At 40.4% G+C, this 17,500-nt stretch overlaps 3 protein-coding genes across 3 annotated transcripts in view; 1 reads left to right on the top strand and 2 right to left on the bottom strand.

Moving 5' to 3' along the window:
* The window catches only part of LOC138007805 (dipeptidyl peptidase 9-like), a 26,710-nt gene extending 26,650 nt beyond the window's left edge, over nt 1-60 (top strand). The window contains exon 19 of the mRNA XM_068854884.1: nt 1-60. This exon is cut by the window's left edge and continues 3,017 nt beyond it. The gene's annotated coding sequence lies outside the window, so the exon portion shown is untranslated.
* LOC138007806 (isochorismatase domain-containing protein 2-like) overlaps nt 1-5,516 on the bottom strand; it is a 5,598-nt gene extending 82 nt beyond the window's left edge. The window contains exons 1-5 of the mRNA XM_068854885.1: nt 4,865-5,516; nt 2,732-2,779; nt 2,011-2,166; nt 1,408-1,524; nt 1-610 (exon numbers count right to left, since the gene is read on the bottom strand). The exon at nt 1-610 is cut by the window's left edge and continues 82 nt beyond it. Of these exons, the coding sequence (XP_068710986.1) occupies nt 464-610; nt 1,408-1,524; nt 2,011-2,166; nt 2,732-2,779; nt 4,865-5,128 (732 nt within the window). The 5' untranslated portion in view covers nt 5,129-5,516 and the 3' untranslated portion in view covers nt 1-463. The remainder of the gene's footprint in view (nt 611-1,407; nt 1,525-2,010; nt 2,167-2,731; nt 2,780-4,864) is intronic.
* A 9,569-nt stretch (nt 5,517-15,085) lies between these two features.
* The window catches only part of LOC138007813 (uncharacterized), a 19,532-nt gene continuing 17,117 nt past the window's right edge, over nt 15,086-17,500 (bottom strand). The window contains exon 7 of the mRNA XM_068854891.1: nt 15,086-15,675. Coding sequence (XP_068710992.1) covers nt 15,479-15,675 — 197 coding nt within the window. The 3' untranslated portion in view covers nt 15,086-15,478. The remainder of the gene's footprint in view (nt 15,676-17,500) is intronic.

Below are 17,500 nucleotides of genomic sequence, written 5' to 3' on the forward strand. Positions count from 1 at the left end.
TATAAAAATACGTATTGTTGACCATGACTATGATCCCATTAAAGTAGACACGACCTTTCATTTTTTTATTCTTTGCTGCAGTCGTTTTCGCCTGGATATCTCGCGCTGCAAGACATGTACCTCGTCATCTGTGTGGAAGTTTAACCTTCATTGTTAATACATGTATCTCGCAAAACGTAACCAATTCTAATCAACGCATTTCAGATCACTTCCATCACTCCTGTTTCGTGAGCCAAAAAGAATCACAATTATATTGTTCTTCAGGTCACATCTTCACTTACAGTAAGTTACGGCGATATGCCTGGGTTCTCTGCGTTTTGGGAGAGGCCAACTAGTATGAGTGGGTGGGTGGGTGGGTCGTGAATAGTTCCTGAGGGGTCCAGTGGATTAGAGTTTTGTATACAGTCTGCTTGTCTAAAAACATACACAACCCAACCACCCACAACAATAAGTCAGTCTTTGTTTACACTTTAGACAATAAACCCGAGTCTGGAGAAGCAGTTTTCACCAAAGCTTGAACTTCTTTGAAATTAGGGTGCTTAGAATCACCCATGAGCATGAAGAGAGTGCATTCACTCGTAGTCACAAACCCACCAATCTGTCGGATACGCTGAAACAAAGGAAGTAATATATTAACAATATTAGCATCTACCACGTAAGTGAATGGTGCTCCTTTCATGTTTTGCGTGATCAACTCAGAGATCATTATCTAATGTTATTGGAGAGAAAACAAAATGGCTTTCTGTAAATCATAATTATTTTGGTATGTAATTTCTAGGTTTGTTAGTTACTCAGCTTGTGTCGTATCAGGAGGTGCAGGTGTGAAGGAGGAAACGTGCAGCAACAGACTCTTGAGGGCTTCTCATGCATGCGCCTCTTGTCATGCATGTCGCCACTCCCATGTGTGTCACTTAATAATCTTTTCACACACCAATTAATTTGCCAGCATTAGCCTCCATTTCATACTAAATCCAGTCCAGCCGTGAGAACTCGAAAATGGTCTATTGCGACATGAACACAGGCTAACAAATTTTCAGTATCAAGCAGCCCTTGTCTGGCTACCGGAGGTTTAAATTACACTGTTACTTACTCTCTACAACTTGTGTCAGCTTTGCCTGACGTGACCCAAAAATCTCAAGTGCAGGCGGCTGGTATTTTTTACAAGTCACAGGTCACAGGTCATTGTTTGACCAATACAGAAAGTATCCTAAACATGCATAAAGGCTAACCTTAGGCCTAAGATTAGCTTTTATGAATGTTTAGGATACTTTCTGTGTTGATAAAACAATGACCTTTGACCTGTAAAAATATCAGCCAAAGTGCAGGAAGAAAAATCCAGTGTAGAAAACCATAAAAGCATGGCTCAGCTATGGTTAACCAGTGAAGTAAAAGATGTTGCACTCTTACCTCCAAAGCAAACATTCTTTCCACCATGGTGCGTGATGAGACACCATCAGCTAACACATGAACATTGTAGTTTCTTTCCAGTAGATCCATTGTAGTTTGTAACACACAAACTTGCGTCTAAGAAAGTAAACAATTGCACTGCAGCATTAGAATATTTTAATGCTAAAAGTTAAAAACTTTTATAGGATAGAAAGAAGGGGGTCTCATGTCAAAAAGCCAACAATGCCAGCTGCATGACCCAACAAATTAATAGAGAATTTTATACTGGTTTGGTTTGAGCTTTGGAAATTTGACCTGGGGGAATTCCTTGTTGACACCCTGCCTTACAAACTTATGTGGAAGCCTGGAAAGGACAAAGTTATTTTACAATATTTGTTTACAAAATGTTTATTACGGGGTTTTGCCTTTTCAAAACGGGATCCAAAACATGCACTTGAAAGGGAGAACTGCGTTAAATACACCTGTATAAAGGTGACATTCCTCCAAATAGGCTTATTCAAAATGGAGAAAAAAAAATTGCAAGGAAACCTACTGAGATAGCCTGTGAACATGGTCTCCATGGCTACCATCACAGGTAAAAAATAGACAAGCTTTGAAACAAACCTCGATTCCCATCAACACAATGTTCTCAACATTTAGCTGCTTAAGCTGTTCTTCTACTTCAGGAATGACCATGGAAAACTTGGTCTTGGAAAATACCCGATCTTTGAATGGACTGGTATCAATCTCCTCCACAGTGTTGCCAAGACCTTTGGGATACTTAAAGAAAAAGAACAATAACCTGGGAGATTTAGCATAGTGATTACGTGAAATGGGAAACAGTGAGAGGTCAGGTGCTTCTGTCACGACAGCATGAAAATTTCTTTATTCTAACTTGTGCCTCTCCTACTGAGACAACGTTACTCCAATCAGCTAAATTCCCACTATTGTAGTTTCTTTACTTGACATTAGCCTGACATTTGCCATTGCCATAAATGCGATGCAAAATCTCTCTCTTGATAGTCCGTCAAAATAAAACTCTGCGCAAATACGTCTTCCTTATAACTGTAACACTGTAATTCCTTTTGGATCATGGTAGACGTTTTTTGCAAATTGTTTTGCCTCCTTCTTTCTGTCAATCAGTCAGAGAATGTTCATAAAATTCTAATACTAAAAAACAAGCCCAAACGACTGTCAAGTCTGGTATACAATACAGACAAACAGACAGATTTTGGATGACTTTATTTCTATTAAATTCCCCACAGCCAAGTACCAGACTCGGTAGATTGCTTGATTGATTAATTGATCAATCAATCAATTCTCACAAATCCACTTTCTTTGATACCTGTTCCGTTGCGATGACTGGAATTTTCAAAATGTTGGCAGCTGTTGCCTAGACAAAAAGCAAGTCATTAAATTACAAATTGTAAAAAAAAAAAAAAAGGTAAAGCAAACTCACAATTTCACTTATGCCTTATGGTAGGGAGGTCCCAATTGTTGTCATGGTAATGGCACAGCAAGAATCAAAGACTCCCTAAAACTGAGCTTTAATAATCACCTCAAACCTGGCATTAATTTTTAAAATTTTCTTAAACCATTGCCTCCAAGAAGTGAGACTTTTTGTTGTCTAATGCAAGACAATAGAGAGCTTTAGATTCTACGACGAGAACCAGTACGAGTTTTGACTGCCCGTTTATAGCGAAAATACTAAGGAAATTTATAACCTGTATGCTTAATCTTACTCTTTGTTAGCAGTATAGGTTGCTCAGTTATTCTTATTGCTGGTAACTGAGCCTTTTTGCTCATCAAAAAATGCCAAAATTGCTACTGTGTTGTTGACTTGTTTTGATTCGACGACATTTTTGCAAAATCTCGTACTAAAATGACGACGGCATCATGTTTTTCCCGCCAAAATGACGCTGGTTTGCACGCGCTCACTGTTGGTCTGTGAGAAAATCTCGTACTCGCAGTCGTTCTTATACTAGAATCTAAAGCTCTCTAATTTTACTCGTCAACGGGGGCAGTTTGGGAGCCAATGGGTTAATAACCTCTACGTCCACTCAAAAACTGTGTCCCCTTTAACCTATTGACTCCTAGGTGAGAGACTTAATAGATTTTTATTTTGTCTAACACCAGATGATTTTCCTTGTCAGTTGGGGGGGAGGGGGGGGGGGTCAGTTCAGAAGTCAATGGGTTTACCCCCATCAAATTTGCTAGCATAGTACAAGACACAAGAACTTTTCATAAAAATGGAGTAAAAAGATGAAATTCATAGTTCTTTTGAATTTTTTTTTTTTTACAATGAGAAATAATGAATTTCATTTGTATGCAAAAAAACGTCACCTCAGGAAGGTAACCTCAAGAAAATGACTGTGGAAGAGACGTTCATACGAGAATTGCACATGCGAAGGAACTCTTCTCTGCAAGGAAAGAGTTGCTGACTGACACTGAGAAAGCAACTTGTTAAGTCATTAGTTTGGAATACACTACTTTATGGAGCTGAAACTTGGGCAATCAGGAGGATGCTAGAAGGTTAGAGAGCTGCAAGACATGGCTCTGGCGAAAGTTGCTAGGACTCTCATAGGCTGACACAGTTTTTAATGAGGAGGCACTCACCCCAGTGGGAGAGAGACAACAAGACATTAGTAGTTGACATCATTAGGAATCAGTAGAGGAGATGGCTAGGGCACACATTAAGACATGGTGATCTATTGACAATTGTTAAAGAAGGAAGAATCAAAGGCATGAGGTCCCACAATGAGGAAAATAGGGTTTTGGACTCAGTCAAGAATGGCAAAGACTATGCTAATTTTAAGAGGTGTGCCATGGACAGATGGTTATAGGACTGGACCTGCCTTATGGCAGAGCACACAAAACACAGGGTAAAGTCACCGAGCTAACAGGCCATTTTGGATAATACCATAACTCTCTTTGTTTGTCCACCCAAATTTTGCATAAGCATTGTTTTTGTTTTTTTCTTGGGACCATTGTAAGTCCCAAAAGAAACTGGAAACAATGCTTATGCAAATTTTTGGGCGACAAACAGAGTATTATGGTATTTTCCAAAATGGCCTATTTCTGAGATAGTTGCTCACTAAACCAATAGGCCAGATTTGTATTCTCAAGGTTAGACTGGATCTAGCATAAAATGGAGGCTAATGCAGGGGAAATAATTTGCATGTGAAAAGAATCCCTCGCATTAGCCTCCATTTCATGCTCGATCCACTACGAAACTGGCCTATTACTAAGCTTAATTTCCCGTTTTCACGATTTTAGCTCAAAATTAAAACCCTTTTGAGCCTGGGTTACTGCAATGATAATTTCGTCCTGTTTCCGATTTATGATGGACCAAGGGACTTCAAAGAGTGATAAAATTCATTCACTCGGCAACATAAAATCGGATCCAGGCATGAATGTAAACACGCAACTTATTTTCAATGTGTTGTCTTAAGTGTTCATCCTTAAAAAGGTATCTCACCATTCTTTGTGCAACTTTGATTATTTCCGGAAAGTATCTGATGGAGGGTCGGAACTTTTCCTGTATATCACACAGAAAAAATGCTGTGTTGTTTGCCGCGAGTCGTCCAAGCTTGACCGCCATTTTGGAATGTCGCTCAAACGCAGCCTCGTTCCAAGGGAGAGTCTGCGTGGATGTATTCTCGCTCCCAGAGCCACGATCCTTTTGGCCATCGCCGCGTACTCGATCTGCGAGAAGCGGTGTGCAACGCAGTTGCAACGTCATGAACCTCGTTCAGTCCTGTTTCCCCTCAGACTTCTTTCTCAACTGCAAAATCTTCTTATTTCATTGCGATGATCTCCTTAATATATCGCAGCCGCGTTTCGAAGGAGTGAACGCAAAATAGTTTTAATTGTGCCGGGCCAATATTTAGGCTCAATTTCCGCCACCCTATCGTGTCCGATCTTCGTTCCTTCCTCAGCGCGGTTTCCTTTCCCGAAATAGAGGTTTTGCATGGCAGGAACAATGAAAATGCTTTGCATTAGAAAGAACAGTTGTTCCCATAGGAAAAAGACTCTATTGTTCCTGCCATGCAACATGGCTGCCGTGCAAAACCTCTATAGAGCCGGGTAATCGAGCCTTGCCAACTGATGACGTTTTCACATCCATTGTCGTTTACTAAAACAACAAGTACAGCAGAGCTGGCAATAGCCTGTGCACAGCCGCTCTCCAATTTTCTTAGGAGAGTGACCGGCGCGCCTGTACACATGCTAAGCTGGTAAGCACCAATCTCGACCCCAGAGCTCTTCTCTTGACTGAGGGAGAAAAAAGCTCTGGCAAACTCTATGTAGGAGAACCTGCGCCGTAGGATTCGTATAGCCAAAAATTGGCTATTTGAACCTTACGGCGCCTTCTCAGTCCTCGTGCTAACATGAATGCACCAATAGAGACGGTTTTGATTGTTTTTCACGAAAACCAATGAGAAGACACTTTGTTTCAGGGTTGCCCAGAGAACCTTGGGTCGATCCGAGGCTCTGGTGAAGAGAATTGGCAAGCACTTTCTCAGAGCGCAGACCGACCGTCACTTGTCCGCCATGCCACAGACAAACATGCGCAGTGAAATTTTATCCCCTATCTATATTACCGTATGGTGACGATGCACTGCATCTTCTCACAGCAAGTACGTCAAATGTGCGTCCAATCACGTTTCTTTGCTCCTCTCAACGCCGGAAACATCTTTCACTGCTTGTCCAAAACGCATTTTTTTATTGTTCTTCGATCCTCATGATTTTGTGCCAACCTCGAACCCAGGCTCTCTCTCTTCTGGTCCCTTGTCGTCGACGACAACGGCTATGTGAAAAATAGGAGTCAATATATAATCATAAAAGTGAAGCAAGCCCGGGCGTTTTTTTGTTGTTGTTTCTGTAATCAATCTGTCATCAAGCACCAGCTTAGGACTCGTGGGGTCAATTTGTGGTCAAATCGTAAGGTGCAGTTAATTGTGGAAAACAATGCCGAGAAGGCTAAGGTGAAAGTGAAGAGCACTACAATTCATTTTTCTACTTAAAAAGAACTGACTTTTAGGAAGTTCTGCAGGCAAAATGCTCCCGCTGAGAGCAATTGTAGAATGCGGGGCTACTTGGAAACACTTCTATGGACGCACTGCTGTGTTGACTGCCACCGTGGTCCCGTAGTCGACTGGGCAAATAGCCCCGTAATAAGAGAAGAAAACAAACTAAATATATTAATAAAGAAGAAGAAGAAGACTGGGAAAGTGGTTAAGTGTTCTCGTTCAATTAATGACGACGGGCCACGGGAGGGATCAAACACCAGACAATTAACGATCATTGCTAGAATTTATTTCAGTAAATATGATACATGCGAGAGAAGTCAAAAGGTTGGTGCTAGTGTTTTGTTGTCCATACAGTCCACCATATTTGCTTCTCGTTATTAACACGGTACGAAGATAGTGCACGCTTCCACCCGCTAACTGGCCCATAGCCAAAACTGTCTGAAATAATCCGTGATGTGGCTCAAAACAACTTTCGAAGGCTGTAATATTGATGTTTTCCTCTAAAATACAGGAAAAAGGTGATCAGCGAGAAGACCACTGTGTATCGTACACACCCAAACATTCAGCGATACGTCACCGCGTGGCCAAACAAAGATTATTCTCCGACCCCGCAAATAGTGAAATTGTCTATTTGAGTTTACATTTGTGATATCATAGAAGGTCGATGGATTTATCTATTAGTAATTGAGCTAAATTGTTCTTTTTGTTCTCGTTTTCTTTGATTTTTAGGGTTCGTGTTCCGTCGTCCCTCTGTAGAACTCGTGTTGTTTAGCAGCTTGTAAAAATTTCTTCTAAATCAAAAACAAGTAAATCATCAAATTTTGGGCTCTTTGCTCTTGTACTTGAAGACTACACCAAATTTATGGCCACCTGAAGCACGATATAAGGAGACTGTGCATGTTGGAGTTTCGATTGATTTTTTTTGTGTCAGTTCAAGGACTTGTCAGTCAGTAGTTCGCGAGAAAAGGCAGTCGCTCGCTTTTTCAGAGGTGCTTGATAATGAAGAAGTCTTCCACTGCGCTGTGTGATCCTTTCTTGGTTTCGACCACGATTAACTCAGCGTCCTTTAGATGTACCTCTCGATCTTTTCTGCTCACCTGTCCGCGGCTGTAACAGCAGTAGGTAATAATAGCAACAAGAAAGAAAAACAACAATGCAACCATCGGGGCAAGATAAAGCTCAAAATCCATATTGCTACGTAACAAATTTAGAACACGGCGGAGGGCTTGCCTTGGGGAGAAACGGCAAACTCGGAATGGTCCTTGTGAAGATATTCCACACAAACGAGTGCTCTGACAGTTAAGGATGCAGCAAAAACTTGCCTGGGCGGAAGAGTATTCGAATTGATTGTGTACGTACGCTTGACAGTCTTGATGAAGTGTTCTGTTAAAGCTTTGTCACGTAGATTGACATGGCCAAGAAAATAATGGGTCCCATTTGTTCAAGGATAATCTCCTTCGCTGCAGTTTCTGGAGCGTCGCGCCTCGCGAATGCTGCGTGACGCCCTAAAGAACGGCTGCGAAAGAGTGCACTACGTCGTCTCTTCTCCTCTTCAAAACTGCCAAATCAGTTTAAATTAATAGCTTAACAGACCATCGCTTGCTTTGCGTCAGTAAGTTCCTCCGTTTGGTTATTTCCGCAGTTTTCGGAACTGGAAGTGGGTAGGTCATATGAATCAGATTGTAAACGTAATACCTTTGTTTTTATTTAGTGAGGGTCAAGAAAGATAACATGTACAAGGCACGCAAAGGGCAAAAGATATTGGTAACCGACACACTTTAACATTTCTTTCAGCAAGGCGAAACCGGAGTTCTTTTCAGCAGCTTATAACTTGGGGAGAAAAGTTTGATATCGGTGTGTCAAACAAAGTTGGATTTGATACATACCCCCTCTCACTATATATAACCGCTACTCTATCGAAACTATGATAAACTTACCTGACGAAATCGGCAACTAAAGTTTTTGGTGTACAGTATTTAAAGTCACATTCTAATTCAGTCTCAGCCATAGCTGCAAATAAAGGTGGCCATGTTTCAACAGCCACAAGCAGGGATGCAAGCACTCGCTTCCCACCAATGTGGCCTGGGTTCGGTTCCCAGATTTGGCGTCATACGTGGGTTAAATTTGTTGGTTCTCTTCTCTACTTCAAGAGGTTTTCTCCTGGTACTCCGATTTTCCTCTCTCCTCAAAAACCGACCAACGATTTGATTGGATTTCCTTCAGTAACCAACTTACAATGATATTAAACCCGAAACAGCCTGATTTTGTTGTTTTGTAAAGAATGGGAAGTTTATTCATGTACACACTTTTTTGTTTGCCAAAATTTTAAGAACATATACTAAGACAAGAGAGGATGAGAGAAGAGAACATTTGCCCATGCCCCATGGCAGTTTTTCTTTTCAATCTATTTTAAGCTCCGCGCCACGCTGTGAAAGTTATTAGGGACTTTAAGATATACGACGCGGTCATCAACCAGGGACCGGTTGCTCGAATCCTGGTTATATAGTACTAACCGTTGGTTAAGAGGTATCAAAACCTACGTAGGTTTCCATGGTATTTAACGCTGGTTCGCGCTAACCATGCTTCGAGCAACCCGGACCAGAACGCCCCGAATCAACAATATCATTGGTTAAAAGAGGAAAGGTAATCGTGTTCCACGTGCGGCACGCATTTTAGAACAAATTCGTGCCGTACACTGCACAACAACGACGTGAAATCACCAAATTTGAGGTTTTGACGACAACGCGAGCGCACAACTCTGAATCTTTCATTCTCTATTCTTACTCTGAAACCGCTCGTACTAATTTATTTTTAGGATATTTCGTCCACATTGTACATTGTACGACGTGAACGAGAGGAATAATCGCGAAGGACTTACGATATTGCAAAGTTATATTTTAAAGTGACATTTTCATCGACGTCGGCGTCGTATATCTTGAAGTTCCTGTATTGGTCTCGTGCCGTCGGGTCAGGAGCACCCAACGAGAATATAGTTCAAAACCACTTAAACATAGCATTATTAAACGTATATTCGTATTTAAACGGTCAATATAGGCATATTTTTATCCCCCAAAAATTTTTCATCTGTTCGGATTCCCTAGCTGAAAGTCTAGTGATCCGAAAATTATAGAGATCAAAACTTACCTTTTCGAAATTTTCAGCCAAAAAAAGGCTCCCGAAAATTCTAGGTGACCTTTTTAGGGAAAAAATCCGTTAAAAATGGGCAATTATACCATGTTTTAGGTGTTCGAAAATCCTAGGACAGGCAGGCAAGCAAGGAATTTTACAACAAGTGTTCCGAAAATTCTAGATCTCAAATTGTCCTCCGAACAGATATTTTCCGAAAATTGACGTTGGTTGCCCCTGACGGGTCGCGCAGTCGCAATGATAACCATTCAGGTGTCTTAATTAATATAGACGCCAATCATGGCCTCGGATTTGAAAAAAAAACGTTATCATTGGAAAAGGTCCATAGAAAATGAGGGACTTGAAGAGGCCCATGTGCTGTGCATGGATGTGTTCTCTCTCCCGTCATCCTCCCTTGACAAAGAACATATCCAGGTTGAGAGTAGATTACAGACATCTTAATTTTGATTATTTTCTTACTTTGCCGTTTTTGTGAGTAGTATAAATAAAGGTAAAAGAAACCGGCGCTCGTGCCACTCTTGCAGTACGTTTATTTTTTATCTTTTAACCAATGATAGTCTTGTTTCGTGGCGTTGTCGTTGCCCTAGCCACCGTCTCTTCTGTAAGTCCCCACTATAATGCACAACACGGCTGCACAGTTTCTGACCTCCCGCAACCTTCCTCGAGTTTTCAAAACTGTCAACCACTACTCGATTAGCGACCTTTTCTAGCCTCCCAGTCCATTCTCTTTAACGTTTCATGATGAATCGGAAATAAATGTGCCATTCTTTAGCCGACCTGGAAATTTTTCCCCGGTGATTTTGTCGCCATAAGATCTTAACTAATGCTTGAAGTAATGTAACATTTAAAACTCAACAAAATCTGTAGGCCAGTTTTTCAGAAAAATCAGGTTTTTTTGTTTTCACCTACAGATTTGTTTAAATTTGAAAGACAAACGTTTTAAATTAATCTAAGCTAACATGCAAAAAATGAAAAAAAAAATCACCGTCCGAAAGCAAAGATATAAACGAGTAAAGTTGTAAAATCAGGAAAAATGAGGGGGTTACAAGATCAGCATTTACGCATGCGTCACCCGCTCATTCAAGTCCGCCCTCGGGTGGAGCCACAGGCCAACACAAACGGATTTAAAGTGACCATTAAACCGTTTGTTTAGAATTTTCGTAGTTTTCGTGAATAGGAGATATCTATTTATATTCCATATATGTGGGAATTAGAAGAAAGCTGAACGAAATTAGCGGTATTTCTTTATTTCTGGACGGTGACCCATTTTGAATCATGAGCTGACGCGAGCAGCTTTTAGAATTGCGTGTGTGGCTTTTCGAGAAAACATATCTTTAGACAGTCTTGATACATTACACGGAGCCTAGAAACGTCTCTCAAATTTGCTCGCTGGGTGCCCGTGAAAAATAACTCTAACCGTCACCCTTACCTTATTGTTCGAAATAAGTAGCAAAAGCTTCGCGTAAAGGGACCGTCCCTTTACGTCTAAGCCTATTGGGTGCATTTCGGACACAAGTGATTCTTTTGGCTCATTTTTAACGAACATAGCGACTATATGTGAAAGTCATATATATTAGCACTACGGAAAGAGTAGAATAAATATAGACAGGTCATTATATGAAAAGCCAACATTAGCAAAGGGCTCCGTTGTTCGCAGGGAATTAATATAAGTAAAAAAATTGCAATTAACTACTAAGTGCCTGAGTCATTTTTATATGTAGAGAAACTTTGCAATTTATAAACTGCATCTGTAATAGGTGGTTTCACCCTACGTCATCACCGCCATGTTGATGCACGGACGGCACGGACGATAACAAAAAATATCTTATTAGCTCCTTTTGTTCGTCCACCAGCAAGTTGTACTTTGAAGCATTGCTATCCGAGGATTGGCATGGTTACAAACCACTTATATACATGGAGAGACCGGCGTTTTTGCTCGGTAATTTTCATCTGTCTGTATGGAGGTGCATAAATGCAAACGTTTTTTTTTTTCGCGGCATTTAGAGCAAGTGGCACTAGCCTGTGACAAGCAACTTGATGCCACACAGGATTGAATTAATTTATTAACGATAATAGTAATATAATAAGAACGTTGAGCTTAAGCTCAAATTTTAAATTTTCATTCAACAATAATGAACGTTTTTAACGCAAATTGATACGTCGATCTTGAGGCAGTCAGGCCACTATTCCTTTTCAGCCAGTGCATGGCATGGATCGTTAAGTAACGTCGCTGGCACATTTAATCGCTGTCACACTTTTTTGCAACAGGGTCTAGACCTCGAATCACGGGTTAATCTTCCGTACATTCACAAATCACGTAACTTTTTTGGGGGAATTCACGTATCACGTAGTTGGATAGAGAATTGATCAATTCTATATTATGATTAAACGGCTTTCCTTGTGATGACTTTACTTCTACACATGACTACAGGAAAAGAGATGGTCTCAGGGGCGGATTTAGTGGGAGACTGAGGCCATCCCCCTTTTTTCCCTGTATTTAAAGAGCTTCTGTAAATAACCGAATTCCAAGTGGTACAGTGTGCATCAGGTGGTTTTACTTTAGATCATGATTAGTTCAGTTTCAGAGCTTTTCTTATCTCAAATACATTTTGCCTTGATAGATATACATCACGTATGAAAAATTGAATATATAATGTCATCTTTGTTAGTAGACCGTGTGAATAATTTACTTATAATACCACTTCGACATCGCTTTCTGGCATCGTTTAAAAATTCTCAAATTGTGTCCTCTGAAGCCTTAAGTTTTGGTCACAAATGCTCCCAGGAGGAGGAGGGGTGCGCTGTCGCTGCAATTTCTTCGCCCCCCTCTTTCTGGAATTTCTGGATCCGCCCCTGGGTCTTATCAGTTGACCCTGAGATGGGATGGCGACAAAAAGTTGGTGATGAAATCCATAACCCAACGATTCTTGGCCCTTTGTTTGACTTTGATAAAGTATAAATGAAGTTCATTGCTGTTACATCGTAGCTCTACAATTCTCCTCTTTCACATTTTGTTTTGTAACTTCAAAACTTAACATGAGCCACTGGCTCGGGAGATTTGGGCAACCTCTCCCTACGTTTGCGACTTTAAATAAAGTTACCTTACCTTACCATGAAATTACTTCCTTGGTCGTTGATTTTTCTATGATGTTAAAAACCTGTCATAAAGTTCGACTTAGTTTGGACGGTTCGATTACTCTGGCGCTCGCCATTGAAAACGTCCAGGCGACCGGACGTGAACATTGTGTTACAATTTTGACAGGCAGCTTTTCATTTTCCAACGAGCCAACCTCTGATTGGCAGTGACCTGGGCAGATGATTACAACATGTCGTCTCTCAACGCGTCTCTGATCTCAGTTCATGTGAACTACAAATGAGTCAACAGAGGTCATGTACGAAACATGACAATGGTAGATTATGTTACATAACAATAACAGGAGACCTGTTTGGAACCATCTTGACAGACAAATTACATGTATTCGTGTAGGGTTGACTGATGTTCACGACATTATAAAGGCAGAAATCTCGATTCACGCACTACAACTTTAAAGGATCAGGCGTCACTATTCACGAATCACGGCTGTATTTCTTCAGTTTTCTCGACTCACGCTCTTTTTTGGGATCAATTCACGGATCACGCGAAACCCCTTCCAGACCCTGTTGCAAGAGGTTACAGGATATTTTGATGTGTGTGTTGTTTGTCCGTCGACGAGGACCATCTACACATCTTATGGAGGGGTGAAGGTGAAGATAATGGTGATGACAAGGGTGATGATGATGCTCCAAGGGGTCACTACTGGGGCACTTTTTCGTGTAACTTCTATCGCAACAAAATCGCGAGCTGAGACAAGCTGCACGAAAAATGTGACATAGGCTCTGATCCCGCCAGCTACGTAGCCTGAATTTCAAACGTCTTCTTCCTTTCGTTTGTTCACTCTCGATGGTATTTCTCAAAGCGAGAGGTGGGAGCCTGAAGACGAAGTTGTCACATGACAAAGGTGACAAAACCAACTGTCTCTTTACTATTCAAATATTAAATGACAACCACGATGGCAAATATTATAACCTGGATGGTATTAAAATGAGAGTAAGGTCACGCAACTTTCTTTGTAGACATACATTTGTATTCGCGTTTGGGCACGTACACGAACACTTTGGAAACACTAACTTACAAATTGGAATATTTACAGTATAAATCAAACTCTGTCAGTGGCGCTTTACGCTTGAAACGTAACTAAAACAACTTGCATGAGTCGCTAAGGATAAGGGCCACGGAACTACAATAGTTTACAACCTAAATTTGATTCGCTGATTAACTTCAGTGGCATCGAGTGCATTCCGAATCAATGGATCGTTGAGGACAATGGCTGATACCTCTGGCCTTGTGTTACCCCTTGTCGGAGGACTATTCGCACTAGCAGTGGTTATGATTGGTGCTTACCTGTGTTATTATTATTATTGTAATTACTTGAAAGTTCGTAACAACGAACGTGGAAGACAAAGAACAAACGTTGTTCCGTTCAACTACTTCGCTGCGAGCAATCCTTACCTGTTACACTCTCTGGCTGGAGTATCGCCATCGGCACAATTTGGTGGATTTCCATGTCCCAGCAAAGTGAACGATAGAAAAATCTCTGAAAAATCGACTGTTCACCAGGAGAGTAACAAGGGACCCGATAAAATCAACACCTGCAGGAGCTCGAGTTACGAGAAAACATTGAGGTCTCCGAGTCATTTGCATGTTATTCAAGAGATGAAAGAAGACGAAGAAGAAAACGATAAAGACGAGGGAGAAGTAAACATGTAATGCAAGAGGTGGCCGATATTTTGTGAAATACCTAGTTTACCGCCACAATGGTGTCTTTTGAAAGCTTTCAGTGGATAAATTGTATGCGATTCTGCTGAAAATGCTGGAAGTAAAGCTCAACTTCCGCGTACTTTGTCATACTATCAGCAATATCCAGAATATCAGCCATGGAATAATTGTTAATTAACCAACGCACAGACAAACCGCTCTTCCATACATTGTAGTGACTCGATCCGACTAATTCATGTAAATCTACATCGTCGAGTTCGCATTTAGTGTAGAAAAAATATTCGGAAAACGATCACATCTACTCTTTTTGTGAATTCGTTGACGCCTGGCTCGTTCCTGTGCTGTCCTCGTGTGTCGGATCAATTAATTCGCCAGCGCGAGACATCATTGAGATATCGTTCGCCCTTCGTTTGCGTGTGACTCCAAACCAAGAGAGCTTGCTCCAGGGCTTTACGGCTTTGCGTCAATCGCGGAAACGAGTTAGAAAGCTCCGTTTTTCGTACACGTTACCACGAAAGTATTTTCTTTGTTAAAAACACTGTTATATCAAAACCTCGTTTTGTTTAGTGACCTTTTTGTGTCGACTGTTATTTTGAGTTCCAGACAGCGATCGTTTACCAACGTTTTTGTGACACTACTTTTTGCCGGACATCTGAGGAAAAGTGGCATAGTCTTTATTTAGCAATTTCATGATACCAACCACAACTGACAACAGTCCTCAATTTATTGTTTCTTTGATTACACTATTAATTAAAATGACCTGCAAGTAGCCACTGTTACTGGATACAAGCGAAAATTGTTCTTGTAGACGACCTGGCCAGTTGGTCGATTGGGGCCATAACAAAATGCACATCGCTACAATCCCCACTCTTTTCAACTCGCCCTCACTTCACCTCACCAATAAGCATTCTGTCTAGTACTTTTCTCACTAATGTTTCGTTGTTTTTCTATAAATAAAATTGAAAATGCCATAACTAATCTCGCCGTTGGCTACCTAAAAGGGAAGGGAAATAACTTATGTCATTAAAGTAACAGGCTGATCAGTGAACTATCATCATTAACGCTCCTTTTCTGAGACGCGTCCACAATGGTGGTGTCTTCATCTGAAGGATAATGAGCATAGAAAAAGAGTATAGGACAGGAAAAATAGGCCTTGCAGGGCAGAGCGCGAGGAAGCTCCATTAGTCTCGTTGCCAGCACCTTCTTGGTCTCGAGTCGGCGTCATAGTCACTGTGAGCTCCGCTGTAGACTGCACAGTGGATGAGTCTCTCCCAACAGGAGTGGTTTGTGGATTTCCTACAATGATTGTTGAAAAAAAAAGTCAACTTGAAGGAAGAAACCAGAGCATGAAAGGAAGCGGCACTGCGAAACTAAATACAATGTAACCAATTTCCTAGTTGCAAGTTACACTTATCACTTACGTTATACGCCGAGGATGTTACATGAGATGGTAATTTTTTAAGCCCGTTGAATGAATGAGAAAATGATAATTTTTTTTCGTTTAGGACTAGGCTGTGTTAGTTTGGTGCAAAAATGGGCAAATCCGAAAAAAAAAAAAAAAAAGCGACGAAACCTTGAGAATAACAGGAGCTCAACCAGCGAATAACCTAGTACAAGGTCTCGGCGACAAAGAAGCCGCGATGCAACGATGAAGGTCTCAAAACCGTGCCTTCGATACTTCGTCTATGTTGCACAATATGAACCAGATGGTATATCCGCAAATAACTTACGACAGTGCTATTTACAGTGACCTTTTCGTTGCTGTAACCTTTGTCAACATAAGGGAGGTAAAAAAAACTTCGCGCCACATGTGGCAACAATAAAGTCAGATTTCTAAGCGTTTAGCTTAGTTTCACTATAGTTTGGTACGCGGGGCTTTGACGTAAATATGCTACGTTGTCCTCAAAACCTTATTTTTTTCCCGTTGGTTAGGGAGTTTAAGCAAGCTGACAACGGAAACGACAACGAAAACGTCACTCCAAAATACTGACAAATTAGCGCTACCGCAAGTACTTCGCGATTATTTAACAATTATTCGCCAAAGACGAGGTGAATAAAAACTGAGACGAACTTGAGGTTTTTATTGATCGATATTCGCCGAGTCTGAGGCGAATGATTGTTTTAGTATAGTTACATAGGCGATTATTTGAAAAAAATGAATTTTCTTTAATAAAACAATTAATTTCTTCGTCTGTCACCTCGACCAAACGCCTTGCCGCCATTTTGAAAAAAAAAAAAAAAACCCGCGAGTAATTTAGAATCTCTGGATATAAAAATGAAACGAATATAAAATTCAATTTCTTACAATGGACTGGTTTATGAGCAGCTATTCCTAATATCTTAAGGTGTATTAAAGGAAGATGATGTCAGAATGAGTGAAAAACTGGTTTTCTATTATAATAATAATTTCTTTGATGTAGGGGTGGCCAAATGCAAACATTATTATAGTATGCTTATTGACTTGAAAGCTACTCTACCAAATGGTGCAAAAAGATTGCAGCAGAAATTTAATGTTATACTCGTAAAGAGTTATCCGAGATCTCCCTTCTTTCTACCTATTGAAGTCTGTATGAAGACATTTCTAAAGGATTTTCAATTTAAAGTTCTTAATAATATAACTTTCACGAATATTCTACTAAAGAAATTGGGAAAAGTATATTCAGATGCTTTCTCTTTTTGTTGCCGTTCTAGAGAAGAATTAGAACATTATTTTATCTGTGCCCTTTTCCACAAGCATTCTGGATAGAGTTTGAATTATTTTGCTACGAAAATATGAAAGAAGATATTACTTTATCTTTGAAAGAAATAACTATTGGCTTCTGTGGAAAAGATCTTCACTTTTTAAATTATTGTATTTTGGTAGGAAAATCTGTAATCTATAAGAGTAGGAGAAAAGAGATGAAACCTACTATAAGTTTATTTAACTGAGTTGTATATTGCTAGTTCGACCACCAGTTTAAACAAGTTTTATAAGAAGTCTTTGGACGTTCAAGCCTCTGTCGAAGTTTTGTTTCCAGTATTATGAGTGTAGCAAATTCTTTTGTATATTATCCCCAGGTTGTTTTTTGTCAGTCGTTTGTGTTAAGCGTGTGTGTGTGTACGTATAACCGTTTAGCTGTAA

The sequence above is a fragment of the Montipora foliosa genome, chromosome 6 (genome assembly GCF_036669935.1).
Source record: "Montipora foliosa isolate CH-2021 chromosome 6, ASM3666993v2, whole genome shotgun sequence".
NCBI classification, from domain to species: domain Eukaryota; kingdom Metazoa; phylum Cnidaria; class Anthozoa; order Scleractinia; family Acroporidae; genus Montipora; species Montipora foliosa.